The sequence below is a fragment of the Aythya marila genome, assembly GCF_965140915.1.
Source record: "Aythya marila genome assembly, chromosome: 10".
Classification (NCBI taxonomy): Eukaryota; Metazoa; Chordata; class Aves; order Anseriformes; family Anatidae; genus Aythya; species Aythya marila.
The window spans coordinates 19,706,664-19,724,725 of record NC_139051.1 but is presented as its reverse complement, the minus strand read 5'-3'; the positions used below and the strand labels follow the sequence as shown (position 1 = coordinate 19,724,725).

Sequence of the window (18,062 nt, the reverse complement as noted above, 5' to 3'; positions counted from 1 at the left end):
CTTAAGGAACTAATGAGAGCAAATAAAACGTTTAGGAAGAAACTTTGTCATTCGTGCCTTCATCCCATGTAGCTGGAACTGGCTGAGTACACCACGATGCTCTTGGGGATGTTACTTTCTTTGGAAGGCAGTCAAATGCCTGCCTTCATCTTCAGCAATTTCTTCTCCTGCTTTCTCAGAAACCTGCCGGAGCATGCCAGCATCTCTGCAGTGTTTGCAGGTTCATTAACAGAACGAAAGGAAGGCTGCTTTATAGGCAGAGACATCTCGTGTGCCAGAGCACTCTGGCTATGGGATATACTGGTTAAAAGGCACTGCTTGGTAGTAGCATTGTGTGATCGTGTCACTGATTTCCCTCACTGGGTGCCTTTGGACAAAGCAGCTCTCTGAACAGGCATGGGAGGTGGTGGCCATCCTATGGCAACGTAAATCACTGGGCAGTTCATTTGGGGTTACACAAACCAGAAAGAAAACTTGGTGGGAGGTGAGGGATCCTTGGAGGGCCATACTGAAAGGGCAAACAGCCTGCAGGTGCTGAGCTGCCAGGCTGCGAAACAGCAGGTAAGTGGGATGCGGGCACGGGGAGCTTGCCTGTAGTGTCTGTTTCAGTATTTGTTCCAGGACTCACTGCTTGGTGATCTTTAAGGGTTGGATTGGCTACACTTCTGGGTGCTGGATTTGGTGCTCACCCTGTCTGAAGGCAGGACTGGAGATCTCTCGTGATCCCTCACAGCCTGAAAGAGTCTCCATTTCTGCAATGGCTGGTAATTTAACCTTGGTAATGTTTGGTGTCACTCGGGTTTAATTAGGTTCAGGATCAGAGTTAGAGCAGAAGGAGAGGAAGAATAATAAGTGCTGCTTTGCTCGGTCTCCTAATGCATGGGCTGTTAGCTGTCGGCTGGTGGTTTGTTGCCAATGTTATGTGTATGCCAAAATAGCATAACTTAGGTTGTTTTGCTTTAAAAACCTTACTTGGGAGAGTATCCAGCTGAGGCTCCTGTATCACAATTGTCTTTGGTTTCCATATGGGAGACCTAAATGTCAGGATGGAGATGGCATTATTGACCCTGCAAGTGAAGTTATCTTGGTTTTAGAATAATAACAGAATACAAACCTATGCATAAAACACAAAATCGGTGTCACGCTGCAGGAGGTGCAGGTTCAGTCCAGCAAGGTGCCTTGGTAATTCTACCTGCATCTCTCAATGGGTGTACAGAGGATGTGAGAGCTTACCTGTGGCAGTTTGGGCTGGAAGCCTATTCCGCACCTAACAAATCCTTGAGGCTTGCACTGTCCCTGAGAGCCACAGGGCCAGCAACAGGAACTGCAATGTGCAGCAATCAGCTGCACTTGTGGATTTCACCTTTTATTCCCTGTCTTCTCTAAGAGTGAGAGTCTCTTTTCTATGAACTCAGGGCGACAGACATCTTGAAAGAACAAACCTAGCAAGAAATAAAGAAACTGCTCATTTATTTAAATAAGGAGTAAAAGCCAGAAGGTGCTGTGTGTGGCTGGAGCTGAGTGGTCTTCTGTTGTATGCTGTCCTACATCAAATCTAGGAGAGATTTTATGGCTCTGAACACTGGAGGTGACTGTAGTCTACAGAAAACCAATGTTTATGGCATCTAAATACTGCTGGGAAATTGTCAAGCTCTGTCCTGAATCTGGGACTTCACAGGGAAGGATTTCTGCAGGACTGGGTCTGTAGCTGTGTAGAACCCAGTGTGCTGGGGTATTGCCCCAAGCAATTCTCTGCGAAAATCGCCCTAAAGCAATATCATATGGGGTCTCCTTTAAATTCCATTTCTTTTAGTTTTTCAAGTACACACAGTAAACAAGCGTGGCGGAACTGCGTTGGTGTGCAGAGTGCCTGCAGTGCTCTTTCCTCTGGTGAGCAAGAAAAATGTTTCCAAATCTCCTGTTTTGTTCCCGCATGTTCCAGATGTGCCATCCTGCCACTCCTGGGGCTCCACAGAAACTGGGCTGAATGCAAAAACTCCCACAGAACTCGGGTGAATATATTTCTCCTTTGTTTTACCATAATGAATTAGTTAAAATCAAGAGAGCTCTTCTGGGGGAAATACTCACTTTATGTTCTACTTAGTTTTAAAATACAAAATCATCTCTCAGTTCTCTCCTGTTTATTGTTTCTTACAAATGTAGAACAGCCTCTTACAGAACATCCGTGCTGCAGTCTGAGGGAATTTGCTTTTATGCTATTTAAAAACCAAGCAAGCACAAACTGCCACAATATTTATGCACTTAATCTAGATGGGAGATTTGTATGTGATGATGCAATGTGAATTTTTATGTGTATGCATCTATATCTATAGAAAATTATTCTTTATCCAGTTCTAATCGTAGTATTTCAAGCATATAGGAGTGGGTCTGTTACTGATGTAAAAACTAAAATTACAAAAATAAGCTGCCTGATTAGATCTGGGATTTAGACTGAACCTCCTAGTCTAGAGAGGCTTTGCTGGTAAGGTCTCTGATATGGCAGATTCCTAGCCAGGGGTGATGGTCTGGCAAGTGAGCAGACTCTGTTTCTTAACCATCTCTAAGGGAACTCTAAGGTTTGCAACTTAGGTGCTTGTGCTGCACTAAATTTTGTGCCAAGTATTGAAGATAGAGATTAAGACTGCACAGGAACTTGCACCGACAGCGTTAATGCCAGAGGCAAGGAGACGGCCGGGCTGCAGCCCCTTCCCCTCTGGCCTGACTCTGTCTCACTGTTACAAAGCTGGTGTCCTGCTTGCACTCAGCACTTGGCGTTCATGTAATGTGGTGGAGCTGCAATATCTTGAGCACTGAGAGCATCAGTAGCCAACAAAACATCCTGGCTCCCAGAGTGCATGCACAGCTGCTGTGCACTCGGACAAGATCCTGGCGTGGCAGCGGTAGGTGCTAAATGCAGCTGTACATGATACTAAAATTGACATCGTTTTGTGTTTTCTTGGAAACTCTGTCAGTCCCTTCTGCACCTTATTTGAGCTACGCTTAGCTACAAAGGAAGACCCCTTTGGTTGCTGATGTACCCAGGTCAGGGTCTGCTTTCCCTTGGCTCTGCTGTGCTACTGCGGCAATGGGAATCTTGCTGCTGGCTCTGCCCAAACCCACCCGGTAAGGGCTGAGTATGCTGAGGTGGCTGAAGTTTACTTCTGTTATGGCTGAAAAAGCTCTTTCAGAGTCATTTTTTTTTAATAAGAAAATTACAACAAATAAATATTTTCCCAAGGAATAAATGAATAAATGTTTCTACGATCACTTTTCCAATACAAGGAGGAGAGATGCCCTGAAACTGCTCCATGAACTTCCTCAGTTGCTGATATGTTCCCTTCCCTGAATTCTTTATGTGATCATACATACCCTCTCCATTTTTAGGTTATGCTTTACTTCCATTAGTCTGCAGTTTTCCAGCTTTTCTTTTTGGATATTGGAAGGTGACTTTAAAACAAAGAAACACCACTGAACTCAATTGGGTCTAGAATTGTGGTCACATAATTTTGGATTTGTAGCAAATTATTTCTTCTGCTTTAACTTTCTAACCTCAATGGCAGCACTAAGTCAAGTACTTCTCACAACTCTTTTCAGATTATGTTTGTTCCCATTTATGCAGCTAGGTTAAATATAAGCCAGTTTAGGGATGGGGAGAGCCTGTGATTGTAATTCATCCTGCAATGAAGCCACTGCCAGTCAGCAGTTCTCCCTCCTGATCTCTTATGGGCCAGCACCAGAGGAGAAAACATATGGTACCATTAGGCACCACGTATGTTGTTGGCTGAAGAGTACACTGGGATTTTATCCATGCCCAGCAACCACCATGAATTTTTCTGTGTTGCTCATGTAGCAGCACAGGGTGGCACTGATGGTGGCGGTGTTGTGATGGGCACTGCAGTGAACTGGCTCCTGCCCAGAGCAATGTGCTGGGGGAATTTGCCAGCTGAATGCAACCCACAATACAACAGAACTTAGCAAACACGTGCAGAAATAAAAAGCAAGCTTAGGAGTCTCAAAGTTTTGCGATCTTGGCCTTAGTAATTTTAAACCATATCTTTTGGATTTGAGTTCTCATGTGGATTTGGAACCATTCAGGTTTTCGAACTCTGGCAAACTTGACTGTTCATACATTTTTCCAGCCAGGTTATTGCTCACTAGATTCCTGATTTGTGAGAGCAGGTCCACCTGTGTGAGCCCCAGCAATCAATTTGTTGGGAAGGATGAACCCATACGCTGTTTCCACAAACTTTGTTATTATAAGGGCTCAGTCTGTGGACAAGAAGTACTCAGTGGCAAGAAATTCTGTCTACAGAGGGAATTGTGTGCAGGATCTTGGCACATAAAACTTCAGCTTTGTCAGTCATGTGTCTACAGGATGAAAGAAAGATGAATGTGCTACTTTGGCTGTACATGCTTTTTAAATGGAAAGTTTGTCATTTTGACTTGGTAGCTCAAAATGTGTCCAGTTCTTGGTATTTTTAGGACGTGTTCATGTACCAGTCAAGTGTGGGCAGTCTCCAAAGATAGGACACAGTTTTACTCCCTTTTCACTTAATGGAGCATATTAAAGACTAAAGCAAAACAGACAACCAAAAAAATGATGTGTTCCAGCAGCCAAATTGCTGGCTGTGCTTGGAAAACTCTCTTGCAATTTTAATATATCATAGATTAAAGTTATTTGTAATCTAATTTAAGCAGGTGCAAATAATTTCCATTAAAATCCCAAATTGTACACGGGACTGCTTCTCTCACTTTCTAGTTTTTGTTTTGTTTTGTTTTGTTTTAAATCTATTCTCCCTCATTTAAATAGTTACTAAAGCTAGTCATGTTATTAGTCACTAATAATGTATTTTGTGTGTGTGTCAATTAAGCTACAGTACCAGTTAACAAACATCAAATAACATACTCTGGATTGCAATTTACTGGAAAGGCTTTTGTACAACTTCAAGAACACTGCACATATTTACAGAGAGCTTCACAGAGCTTGGCTGTCTGGGGAAACCCTCACGAGCAGGAGCAGCAGCATCTGCCCACTGTGGCCAGCCGAACTCAGTGCTTTTCAAATTCAGGAAAATATTTTTATATTTGTTTGTGTGCTTTGCTATTCAACCAGCTCCAGCTGGCAGTGACCTCTGTAGCAGAGTGTGGTTGGCTTGAACCACAATGTAGGCAATGAATCGGCAAACCATGCACAATTTCACATATTTATTCCTTCTTCTCTCTGCCTATGTGGCCAAGAGACGGGGATCCTGCAGTCGGTGGGGCGATGCAGTTTCACACGTCCAAGCACTTGACAGCTGTGTCGCCTGGTGTCCCCAGTCACTGAGGAGCATTGTCACTTGTGCACTGGCACTCATTTTCATTTTTCTGGTGTTGCCTGAAATATAACTTCTACTCCTTCCTGCCAGCTCTGTCTTTTTTGACAACAGCAATTATTTTTGACAACAACATTATTTCTTAACCATTTCAGAGCCTTGAGATGTCTGGCACAGAAGAAACGTTCCTGCTGGCTAAGCATTTTACCAGGATGGCCTGCCTGCCTTCTGGGATGGGGGGGAGAAGTTCTGCAGACAAGTTCAGCATTTGCTTTATTATCCAATGTTACTAGCTTTAAGTGTGTGTGTGTGTGTATACATATATATATATATGACTTTACATGTTTTAGCTGATGCTGTTCGCTATTTTCTCTCTCATGTGCTCCTGTCCTCCCAGTCTTTCAGGTTGGCCGTATGAGATCCTGCGGGCATCCACCATGACTGCAGTCAAGAACACTACGCAAGTCAAGGACAAAGGTGAGTTTTCTACTGCTGCTTTCCTTGAAACTCGAGAACATTTCCCTGGAGGCTATGGACAAGCTTCTCCAAGCCTTTTTGCCTTTTTCAGGTTTTAAAATTTCTTTACTATTTCATTCATGCCTGCTTTATGGCTTGCAGATGACATTATATTGCTCTGGTGTTAGCGTGTTCCATTTGACTCTTGGGGCTGCAGGGATCAACTTAGGCAGCTGTGATCAGAGGGCAAAGAAGCTTGCTGACCATGCACAAGGGATCTCATGTGGCTGCTAACGAACTCATAACTTGAGCTTTCTCCTGACAAACGGGTTATATCTCCTGGCTGCCTCTCCACATCATGCTCTAGCTGAGAACTGGGAAACATTTGGAATTTATGACTGCAATGAATCTATCATTTGTAAAAGGAGGTACAGCCCAATGTGAGCTTTTGCAAGGCCTGGTACACACTGGAAAGCCCCCAGTATTCCCCCAAATTTTCCAGATCAAGGTCAGTAGTTCAGTTAGTCGTGGGACTGCAGGATGCCTCGTGGGGTTTCTATGCTGGCTGAGGCAGGATACTTCATTTATTTATGCCCAGGGAGTTGATCCTAGTTTCTTTTGCTGTCCCTGCCTGTTTGTGTGAGAATGGAGCTATTGGTGAGCTGTAGCCAAAGCCCAGCAATTCTGAGTAAGCTGAAGTAAGCTGGTTTGGTGATATCACTTGTAGAATGAAATATGTTCTGTGAACTGAGCTCCTGATAGAATTGTTTCAGAAAGACTGCAGTTCTTTTTTTATTAGAGGGAAGATACTTCTTGGTTGAACTAGATGGACTTGAGACCAGCTTACTTATTAGCACTTGTTAATATCATTTAATATACAGGTAACTCGTACAACAGCGCACATCAGTAATAGAAGAGGTTTTTGCTTCAGGCCAAATATTTAAGCTCTAGCTCTCCTGTTCATGCCCTTACAAGGTAGGCTCTAACAAATGGTTCTTACAGAAAACTGCCTGCATAAAGCTGCCTGCATAAAGTGTAACTGTATTTTATACGGAGTAATAAATGGAGAGTGAGTGGATCCACTTGACTTACTCCAGCCACCAGCAAATGTATAGCTTGCACTTTCAGAAGTTGCTGACATATCTCTTCATAACTTGTGTCGGGAATATATTTTTTTCATGGCTGTACTCATTAAAAATAAGCACCCGAGGTTTCACAGAGAATCAAGGTACAAAGACTGAGTGGATACAATGAAGTAAAGGTACTAATTATGGGAGGTAAGTCAGCAGGATTTGGAGCGCTGCCAGATCACACAATGTGTTTTGGATGACTGTAACTCCAGGGGTTAGTTTGTGGTGGGAAAATAAAATTAGCATAAATATCCTAATAATTACTTTCCTTGTCTGTGAAATCAGATTGACAAGTCCTGTGGGGAGAAATAACTCCTCTAACGAGTCTGCAAAGGTGATGACTGCTGCACTTGTTCTTGCTGGTATAAATTTGGACTTTCAGGTATACATTGTGTCTGTCCTAGCTATTTTTGTTGTGAAGAGAAAAAACAGGATGTAGAGGTGTGCATTTAGTTTCAATTTAAACAAAATATGTACACTCAGGAATGCATTTCATGCCTTTGCTTAGAAGCCTTCTTGGTGAAAAATGTGCGTGTTGAAGATGCACAGGCTCAAATTCAGCTGTGATCTGAAGCCAAACTCTTGCTGACTTGAATATTTTTTCATTTATATGTAATAGGGGTGAGCTTTCCCCATCTTCTAGGGGATAATTTAAAAATTATCACTTGAACCTTGGGTTTATTCATGGGCCTGTCAGCTTTCTCTGCTTTGTGTGCTTTAAAACAGACCATGTCACTCCTGTTGATAACATTGCGACCCTATATAAAAACTGTCTGTGGCATGGGACTCAACATCTGGCTGGCCTCGCACACAGTACCTTGCAACTTCTCCATCTTAAACCCTCCACAAATGCTCGTGTGCTCTCAGCCCCGAGGCAGGAGGGGCAGCAGCTGAGGAACAAGCACCCTCTTTGGGGGGGTTAATGCAGAAAGCCAAGCCCCGTTCTGAATATTGATCACAAGGTGTCGCTGAGCAAGGTCACTGATTTCTTCTGCCTGTTTTTGGTAGCCCACGAGGAGGGAAGGGGTCATCCTCACTGAGAAACAAATCTTTCTGCCCCTTGCTCAGAGAATTCTGCTACTTCTTGGTAATGCCAGGGCGTTGGGAGATGTTTTTCAGCAGAAAGCTGCTTTTGTTTAAAATCAACAGCTCTCTGATTTTCACAGCAGATCAACTTTCCAAGAGCTCTAGGTCTTAAGTGGAGAGGAAAATCCCACTGCTTGCTTGCATTTTTATTCCTCCATATAATCCCCCTACTTAATGCCCCACAGCATCTTTTCTTCTAAGCTAGCTTCTGATTTTTGGAACTGTTTTCATATTTAGATCTTAAATGTAAGAATAAAAAAATATGTATATCCTATTTGTTAGGGCAAGCCTCCCTCTTGCCTTCTCAGCCTGAGTGCCCCGATATCTGGATGCCCCATGGTTTTTGGTATGTTTCAGGCAAGGGTTCCTGGTGTGAGTTTAGCTCCATTCGAAACCTGATGGGAGTGAAAATAATTCTCTTCTTCAGTGTCCAACTTCCAGTAGCTGGGAGGGGGAGAACCTGAAATTCACCCACTTCTTCTTCAGCTTCTTCCTGCTGCATCCCCCAGGCATGGTGTCTGCGGGGCTCCTATCTGCCCTGCAGGTACCACGCTCCTCGGCTCGGCTCAGCCCTTCCTCAGATAACTGCCATCAGCTCCCAGCAGACAGACCCTGCTTGTGGTGAGCCCCTGCGGTTTTCTTATCCTTCGTCAAGGCACCATCGCATCCCCTGCAACCTGCTGTCAGGCAGCTTTTTGTAGACCATCCTCTTACTTCTCTGTCCTGCTGAAAACCTGGAAGTGTCACACAGACACTTTTTTTGTTCTTTTCCTTTTGAGCGAGCCACTTGCTTTCTGTCTCTTCTTTCCCAGTTCCTCCAAGAATTCCCCATTGTTTATTTCCTTTTACTTTGTGTGTGTTTATTCCAATACCATGCCTCTTAAAACCATCTCTACAGGCTCAAATGCTGGTTTGGGGGCTTAAATGGAGAACGTGGAGGCTCGTAACAGCTGAGGCTGGTTTGCAGTGCGCTCATGCACATTCATAGCAGGGCTCGGGGCTGTTGAGCCCTGTGGTGCTGTGCAGTGTGCATGTTTGTGATGGGGGGATTTGCATGTTCTTACCATTTATTTTGTTTCCTGATTCCTAGGCTCAGCACAAACAATTTAAATGGGAAAATAAAAAGCAAACAATGATAATTCTATTATAATTTTAAGAAACTGAGCTGGGAAAGAAAGTGTGACATCTGCCAGATTACCACAGGCACCAAATCCCAAACCAAACATGAACGTGTAAGGCCATGTCTGCTTAACTGTCACTGCGCTGATTAGCACCGAACAATGCTCGAGGAGAGGGCTTGCGTGCGAGTGCACCCAGTAACATTTTATCTTGTATTGAAGACACAAATGGCTGTTCTCAGAATGTTTGTTTTTCCAAGCTACTGGCAAAACTGCATGTATATCGATGCCACTTGGCCTGCTGCACTGTGTTTATTCTTTTCTGTTGCAGAGGGAACAATACCCTCCCCTCTTCACATTAACTCACCGTTTTCAGGCAGTGCTTCGGTGGGATATATGCAGCTGCATGTTGCTGTGCTTTCCCCACCCCGTGTCACTGCCCCATACCTAGCAGCAGAAGAAGAAAATACAAGGTACTGAGCTACAGCCCCATCCTGAGTCCAGCACCTCTCCGACATCTGCCCACATCTCCCAGGGAGAAGCGCAGGGTTCCTGGGCAGAAGGAAGGTAGAGCTTTGGGTGCAGCCTGTGAGCGGTCCCCTGGCTGTCAGCCCGGTGCTGGTGGCAGCCCAGGAGCAGGTGGAGGAGCTGTGACAGCTTGGCCTAGAGTTTGGCCCAGGCACGCAGCTTGGCCCATGGCACAAGTGATGCTGCAGGTCCCCGCGTGCTGTCTTGCTTGCTTGGGGAGTTCCCTTGATCACCTCTCTCTGCTGTGAAAAGCAGCTCTGTATCTCCCATCTTTAATCACTTCCCTGTTAGGGCTACATCCTTTCCTGTTATGCCCTAGCTACCTGCAGTCCTTTGAGAAGAGGTTTTGCTGAAAGCCCTTCTATGAAAATCCAGATGGAAAATATCAGCTAGATATTCCCTATATCCTGTCCTGTTGGCTTCTTTAAACATCCCCAGAGGATTTTTGAGATACAATTTAATTCCATTTGTAAAAGTCACGTTGACTCTTCCCCAGTATATTAAATGTATTCATGTTTTTACTGATTTTATTTGCTAAAACATTTCCTACTATCACGCTGGTGCAGATTTTGGGCTTACCAGCCAATAGCTTCTGAGGCCTCATCTGAAGGAAATCCTTCTGAAAAGCTGGTGTTATGTGCTCTATTTCAGGCCTTAGCTAATTGGGAAGATTTTAAGTGAAATGTTATGCATCAGGCTTAAAAATTAATGTGCCTGCTTCATCTTGAGGTTTTTTTGGCCACTTGATGAATGCCTTCTGCTATCGTTCTTTGCCTATGTGGTCCACAGCATCATCTACCATCTACAGACCACCTTGTGCGTCCCTTCAAAGAGGGATTCTGGTTTCCCTCCTTGTTTTCATCACGAGTAAGCAAAGAATTAATTTATCTTTTCTGCTATGACCCTATCTTCTCTGAGTGCTTCTTTCATATCCTGATCAAAGACCCCACAGGCTCTCTGGCAGAATTTCTGCTTGTAGGGCACTTGAGGAGAAATTTACTACTCATTTTGATGCTTTCTGCAAATTGCTCTTCTACTCCTTGACCTGCTTTTTGTGCCGTTCACATTTAGTCTGCTGGATTTTCTACTCTTCCCATTCAAAGGCAACTTCAGATTTTCAAAAGGACACCTACCTGCTCCTAATAACCCTCTCCCTCCAGCTTTTCCTTTCTGATCCTTCTCAAGTCCCGTCTAAGACGGCGTGCCCTGTGCCTCCAGCCCTGTGGCCGAGAGCAACCTCCTCTCTGCCGGGGAGGATCTGCCCCTCGTGGCTCCTCCTCAGAGGCTGTTTTCTAGCAGGGCCTCTGCTTTGCTTCCCCTTTTTGGGCTGAGTACAACAGCGGTGAATTGCCTGGCTCCTGCTGCTCTTGCAAAGGTGCCAGATCTCGAGCACGTTGCGGTCTGCAGCAGAGGCTCGGGGGTGACGCTTTGAGGCAGGCTGTGTGCTCAGGGCCGCTGCTGCTCCCGGAGGAGGAGCCACCTCCCTTGGCAGGGGCCCGCCACTGATTCAGAAGCACCCTGGGGCCACTAACACTTCTTACAACCTAGCAGATGATTTCATTGCCATTTGAAAAGGTCTAGACTTTCTTTCAGGAATCTAATTGCTGAGCCTGAGGTGGATTTCCAGCAATAACACCTGTGCATGTGTTATCTGGTTAGAACAGAAACCTGTGGCTGAGAGCTACTGGCCTTCCTTTAGAGAGGTACAGAACAAGCAACGCCTCCTACTCAAAGTTTCTGAGCAAGGTAGACAAAGCCCGGTTTTGCTGCCTCAGGGATGAGGGTCTGATGCTCGGCAGGAGCCAGGCAGCTTCTGCAGTAAAAAGGGAGGAGGAGGAGGTGCAGGGGGCTGGCTGCAGGGGAGGAAGGTGCCAGAGCTCGGCCTGCTGCTGTAGGAGGGCTGGGGAACTGGCACAGGGCACAGGACATGATTTTTAAATCCCTGCAGCAGGGCTCTGCAGCCTGGGGCTACGTGGGCAGCGAGGCCACGGGGAGTGTTGCTTCAGCAGTCTTGTGCCCTTGGCAGCCTTGAGCCAGCCCTAATAACTGGGATTAGAAAATGGTGCCTTAGGGCAGCTTAGTGAAATCCAGCAGTCAAACAACCCCTACACAAAGGCAACAAGTGTCTAGTTGGGCTGCATTGCTTCCAGTGGTGCTGAAGGCTAAGTAAGGGGTCTGCCATAGAAAAACTGGGCTTCAGCATGGAAGCTTTCATGATTTCTAAGTTGCGCTTTCCATGCTCTTCCTTCTTTCTCCCCTTATTTCCTGTATGCATTCCCATTATACTGATGAGATTTGTCACTAAATTGAAAGCATATTGGCATGGGAGGGGTGGCACTCAAAGTGCAATCACGTTGCCGTTGTTCAGAGGTGGACAGCAACACCTTGCTTGGGCAAAACTCCCTTTTATTACAGCTGGACTTTAAGTAAGCATTACAGAAATTGGGTCAGTGTAATTGGCCACCACCTCTACTGAAATCAGCACCAAGACTTGTGCTGGTGGCAGCACAAGCTGTCACCTCACGGGTGGCTCCAGCCATGGCCCTAGGGCTGCCCTGTGCTGGGGGCTTGCCCAGCAGGCGTTTTCAGGACCTGCCTCCCTGCTGGGCAAAGCTTTGCTTTCGGTTATGAAGAAAGACTGGCTGCCCGTAGGAGGGGAGAAGAGTTCACATTCTGCTTTGGCACTTGCTTCTGGAGGTGCGTGTAACAGGAGGTCTGGCTTGTAACACGGTAACGCAGGGTGTGCGACCTTGCCATAGCAGCTGTCGGAGCGGTGACTGGAGGACAAAATCGCTGAGGCACTCGCCTGCCTTCGGTGTTCCTCCGGCTTCAAGGACAGGATGGAGTGGACTGTGGGAGCTATCGCTCCTGGGGCCTTCACGTGGATTTTGGAGTATTTGGCATTAGTGCAAATGCAGACCTCATTTGTAAGCTGCAGAATTTTCCAAAAAAAAAAAAAAAAAAAAAAAAAAGCCACACTTTTTTTCCTAGAGCATGACTATTACTTTTAAAACCTGTGTTTTGGTTGTAGAGCTGGAAATAGCAGCCCTCTGTATCCACAGCACAGAGGAAGGGGCGCCGTGCCCGGGCGCAGCGCAGCCGTGGCACCCGTGGGTTCGGTCCCTCGCCGCTTGCACTGCCAGCAGAGCCTCGGATCTCCCTCAGCCTGTCTGGGCTCGGTGCGTGTTGGAATTTCATCTCCCCAATCTGCTCCTGCAGACTTTTTTTTTTTTTTTTTAATTCATGTGGAAAAAAAAATAATAATGAGAGGGTAAAATAAGCGGAGCGAGAGCGAGCGTCAATAGCCCCAGCCCGTATGCTCAGCGCCTTCCTGCAGAGCTCCCGCAGCAGGGCCCCGCTCAGCCCCCGGCGCTGCCTTAGGGCCCCGAGCAGGGTCAGCACCCAGGGGTGCTGGGCGGGGGCTGAGCCCCGCTCCCTGCCCCGAGCCTTAGGGCCACGGCCGGGAGCGCTGGCCCAGCCCCGCGGGGGCCGAGTTTGGGGTCAGCTGGCGGTGACCTGGGGGTGGCTGTGTGTCACCCCGGGCCTCACCCCGCCTTCCTCCTCCTCCTCCTCCCCGGGGCGGGGCGGGCTGCCGGCGGCTCCCCCGGGACACCGCCTCCCCCCGGCCCGGCCCCGGCGGCGGAGGCGGGCACGGCTGCACCTGCCGGCACGGCTCGGCTCGGCTCAGCACGGCTCGGCACAGCTCAGCCCAGCCATGCCGGCAGCCACGGCGCCGGGCCCGGAGGTGCCGCGGAGCGCTGCGCCCGGCCGGGACGGCGGCGGCCCCCCCCGCGGCTACACAGGTAGGGAGGGATGCGGCCGGGCCCTCCTTTAGGGCACGGGGCGGGACCCCTGGGGGGGCTTGGGGTCTCCTGTCCCGCCCCCAAGGCTGCGGGACCCCCGTCGAGGGGCTGCGGCTGCCCCAGGTGTGGGCTCCCCTCGGCCGCCCCCTGCCCGCGGCACCCCCCGAGCCCTGGGGGCACCCCGGGGGGCGGCGAGGCCCCCGCCGTGCTCGCAGGGGGCTCGGAGCTGGGCAGGAGCAGGGAGATCGGTGGGGCCGGCAGCTCGGAGCTGGGCAGCAGCCGGGGGAGCTGGCGGGGCACGGCCCGGGGGGGGCGGCTCGGCACGGGGCGCGCTGCCGGCAGCTGCCGGCCCCCGGCACAGCCAGCGGCGGGCAACGGCCCGGGGAGAAAATGGAGCCCCGGGCGCTCCGCTGGAACGGGGCGATGCACCGAGGGCTGCGATGGGAAACGCATCAAAGCTCTCTTGCTTCCTCTTCTCCCCCCTCCGCCCCAGTTTCGTTGCTCAACTTGGGCAGGGGAGCGCGTTTCCAGAGCTCCTTGGCTGGGCTGGGAGCGGTGAACTTGCTGCCGATTGGGCTCTGGCCCTAGCGCAGGTGGGACGCGCCCGCTGCACCTGGGCTGTCGCCTCTGCAGCTTTCAGGGGCTGGGGGGCACAGGGGGGTCCTGCTGCCCGCGGCGGTGCTGGATCGGGCTCCAGCAGCTGCCTGCTCGCTGCCCCGGCGAGCCCTGAAGCTGGCAAGGTAAAGCGAGAGGAGCCTGCCGGAGCTCTGCGCCGCGCTGCTCGCCCAGGCTCTCCCTGCCTGCTGCAGCTTGCGGTGTAGGCAGTTCCCTGCCTTCAGCACCAGCAGCGCTCAGCACTTCTCGAGCCCCGGGACCTCATCCTCCTGCAGCCCGTCCCCGCACGCCCACCTCGCTGGGATCGAGTTCACCCCCGCGGTCCCGGCGGGCTTTATCGGCGACCCGGTTTTTATGATGCTGATGGAAACGAGCAAACGCGTTCGGGCTGATGGTGTAGCGATGCTTTAAATTGCACCCGCCGAGTGTGCCTAACTGCGCGTTTCATTTGAATTTAATAGCGCGGTTCGTTTTTAAAAACAGGGAACAGCTTCTGGGGAGCGTCCCTCAGAATTAACAACTCAAACTCAGGCGTGGACACCGTTTCTCTAATTTTTGCTAATTATTGGCTTTTTTGCTTGTGTAAAATCACATGTGTTGGGCTCCATTTAGTTGTTGTGTCAAACTGTCCCCTCGGACTGGGCTGTGCCACCGGGCAAGATGGGTCAGAAGGGGCACGTCCCATGTGCTCAGCCTTTCCTCTTCCTGAGTGGGATAATCTTGCCCCCTTTACCTGTGGCAAAACTCCCAGAAGTGTGGGATCGACCAAAAAATCCCGGCATGCAGACTGGCATCTCAGCCTCGGTTAATGCCTTGGATGCCCACAAACCTGACTCCTGGGTCAAGCCGGATCGCTGTGCTTCACAGCTAGCAAGTACAGGCATTTTTCACCATCTGTATTTTTGAAGTCAGAACAAGAGAATGTGGTGTTACGCTTGTTGTAGTACCTCTAAGGAGACGTTTCTTCCTGTACTGAAGAACCTGATTATTTAGGCTTTGTGTGGAGAGGCTGAAAGGGAGAAACCTATTTTCAGGCCAGGGCTAGCTAGGGGCAGTCCTCCTTCTGCTGTGTTCCCAACCAGAACAGCTCTCACTGTCCTTCCCAAACCACCTGCAACAGTGATGTGGACCAGGAGTTATTATTAGTGGGTGCCAGATTGGAGTCAAAAGGGGCTGGACAGGACCACGGCACAGATACATCTGCATGTAAGTCCACATCGATTGTGGGGCCAGCAGAGATGCTTGCAGCAGGCACTTTTGCCAGACCCACCACTGCCATGCTCCCCGCAAGCTCCCTCACAGCCTCTTTGCCCACTGCTGTGGAGTCTGTTCTGCCCTTCCCCATCCACACAGGTTTCACCTTGGCTGGATATCAGTTTGTTGCCACAAGTGTACTGAGCTAGCCAGATGTGCTGCTGTTAAATCTGAGTGGTTTGGATAGCTAAAATTATGGCTACTTGGTGTATAATTTTTAATTAAACTCTTGCTCAGGATGCTTAATTTAAAATGTGATGTGTTGTTTATGCAGCAGCATTTGCAGAAGTGACCTCCAGAGAGAGCTGATGACAACTGTTATATAGCACCTTTCATTTATTGTGTAGTTATTGGTGATCATTTTTCTTTGCTGCTTTGATTGAGTAAAATTTCTGGCCCTGGCCTGCAGGGCGCTAGTAAGTCTCGTGGATAAACTCCTTTGCGTGCTCCTTGTGCAGGGGATGAATGAAAGCATTGCAAGATTTCCATTTGAATCAATATATGAATGAGAGGGAAGTTAAATTCATTGCACAGCCTGATGCATTTAACACTTAGGGTCTGACAGCTTCCTGCAACGCAGTTGTGACATTCAGGCATGCTCTGCTCTTCCTGCTCCTGCCTGCCTGCTGAGGGCTGGCATCTCTCTCCCACTGTCCCTACTGGACTGAACCCAGGGGGACCGCTGCCACCCTTTGCTGGGGAAGGTTCAGCAGGGCATTGCAAAGCAAGCAGTGAGCTCAGCCTCATTTCCACCTCCCGGTCACAGCCAAGCAACAGCTGTGGCTGCAGGTGGGCGCTGGGACGCTCGCTGTGCTTCTCTCGTGCTCTGCTAGCAGACGGGCAAACGCGCAGAGCAGGAGCGTGGGCAGGGGAAGAGTGCAGCAAACTGTCCCGGTGCCTCTCGAGGCTGCGAAGAAGCCTTCTTCTATTGTGTTTTTAAATGATACTGATGTTTTTATGTTCTCCTTATCGTCTCGTGGTTGTTGTGCTGTCACAGCAGCATTACGGCATTATTGCCTTGCTGCAGGAGTTTCCTGTGGACAGATGCTCATCAACCATCTCTTGCCAGGCCCGTTATATTATCTGGAGATGCCTGTGAAATTCTGAAATGCTCATTGAAGTGGTGACTGAGCGGTTTCCTGCCCTATGGGCACTGTCAAGCAGAGGCAGGGATGGCCCTGTGGCTGCAGAGCTGCGGGCAGCACAGCCGCTGGGCTGTCACTGAGGTGCTGCTGCCCCTGAAGCTGCTCAGATTATAGCAGGGGGCTCATCGGGTGGAATAGGAAAGGGAGGAAGGAGTAGTAAAGGCGTGTAATTATTTTCAGTCTCCACATCACTGAAGCTGGGGCTCTAGCCCTCTGTTTGTCTAGAACGGCACCTTGGTTAGTGCTGTGGTTCTTCCCCCAGCCCCCAGTGCAATCATGTAGCTCTTTTAAGGCTGCTCTGCCCCAGATTGGGGCAGCACCTGCTGCTAGAAACACCAACCTGCTTCTGCAAATGCATCAGTGCAGCCACAGACAAAGGTAATGTAGGAAAGAAAAACAAAATGTGTCAGAAACTATGATGCCAGGTTAGAACTTGGTAGCTCTCTTGCTGCTGGGCTGTTGGTAGTTGTGGTTCGGCCATATCCCTCTGCTTTCCCAAACCAGGAGGGAAGAGAGGCTGCCTGAGGTAAGCTGCAAATAACCTGTGGGTTGTGCCACAGGAAACCGTACGTGCTAAGTCCAGACAAATTCCTGCAAGAAGTTACCTAGCAGGCACCATTTAGGGGAAAGACACCACCTCTGGCTTAGGACAGACCTGAGCTGTGATATGCTTGAGGAGGTATCGCTCGGTACTTGCTCGGTTGTACTCTTCTCTGGGTGGCCGTGCTGGGACAGAAGTACCAGGCCAGTTTAGCTTTGGTGTGACCCATGGTGTCTGTCCTTTTGGCACATGCTGTTTTTGTTTTGCAGTGAGGTTGTGTCCTTGCCAGTGCAGAAACTGAAAACATGTCACGAGAACTTATGGCTGCTCTTCCAGGAAAGCAAAAGCACAGTTGTTCAGAGCAGAGAGCACTGCGGCTCCGCAGGTGGGCTGCGAGGAGGTTCTCGGCTCACTCCTGTGATCCCAAGGTGCAGCTCGGTTTCTAAACTGGGGAAGAAAATCTTCATCCTGAATTTTCATTCTGCAGGGCAGGATGTGAGACAACCTGGAGCAGATGGGCTTGTAATTTCTTAAAGGGTTATTTCTCCTTCCTTTTTCTCCCATGAGATCAAAGTGAAACCTTCTATTAAATAAAATAAAAGAAGCGGTGGTGGCAGAATTTCAGCTAATTGGCTTTATCTCCTGTACTGCAAAATGCTAATCTCAGTGGCTCTGTGTTTGGACCAAGCATTGTTATTGCTTTGAGAGATTGATTTTTGTGCTTGTCATAAAAACTCTAGAACGATGCGAAATAGAGAAGGAGACGAGTTATGAGGTGGTGTAGCACAGTCCTCCACAGTGCAAGATGTTTCCCTGTTGTACTCTCCAATACTTTGTCCAAGCGCCTCTTAAATTACCTAGGTTATAGAGATGAATTATGTCTAGATGTATGAATTTCAGCTAGGGAACGAAGTGAGCTGAATGTCTTGGAACCAGAACACTGACATTTCAGCTCCAAACCCACCCAAACAACCCTGCAATCTCTGGGTTTGCTGTGCCTGGGGAGCTGAGGGACCAAGCTGCTGGCTTAGCTGCTCCCTGTGTGGCAGGGCAAGGAGATCCCTGGGCTCC

At 48.8% G+C, this 18,062-nt stretch overlaps 1 protein-coding gene and 1 long non-coding RNA gene across 2 annotated transcripts in view; both read left to right on the top strand.

Annotated features, from left to right (window-relative positions):
• The first annotated feature begins 655 nt into the window (after positions 1 to 655).
• On the top strand, positions 656 to 5,741 carry LOC309881935. Its single transcript, XR_014318208.1, has 3 exons — positions 656 to 764; positions 1,814 to 2,012; positions 5,713 to 5,741. It is a non-coding gene; the product is annotated as an uncharacterized lncRNA (long non-coding RNA).
• A 7,478-nt stretch (positions 5,742 to 13,219) lies between these two features.
• SUSD3 (sushi domain containing 3) overlaps positions 13,220 to 18,062 on the top strand; it is a 32,925-nt gene continuing 28,082 nt past the window's right edge. The window contains exon 1 of the mRNA XM_082768573.1: positions 13,220 to 13,436. Coding sequence (XP_082624699.1) covers positions 13,349 to 13,436 — 88 coding nt within the window. The 5' untranslated portion in view covers positions 13,220 to 13,348. The remainder of the gene's footprint in view (positions 13,437 to 18,062) is intronic.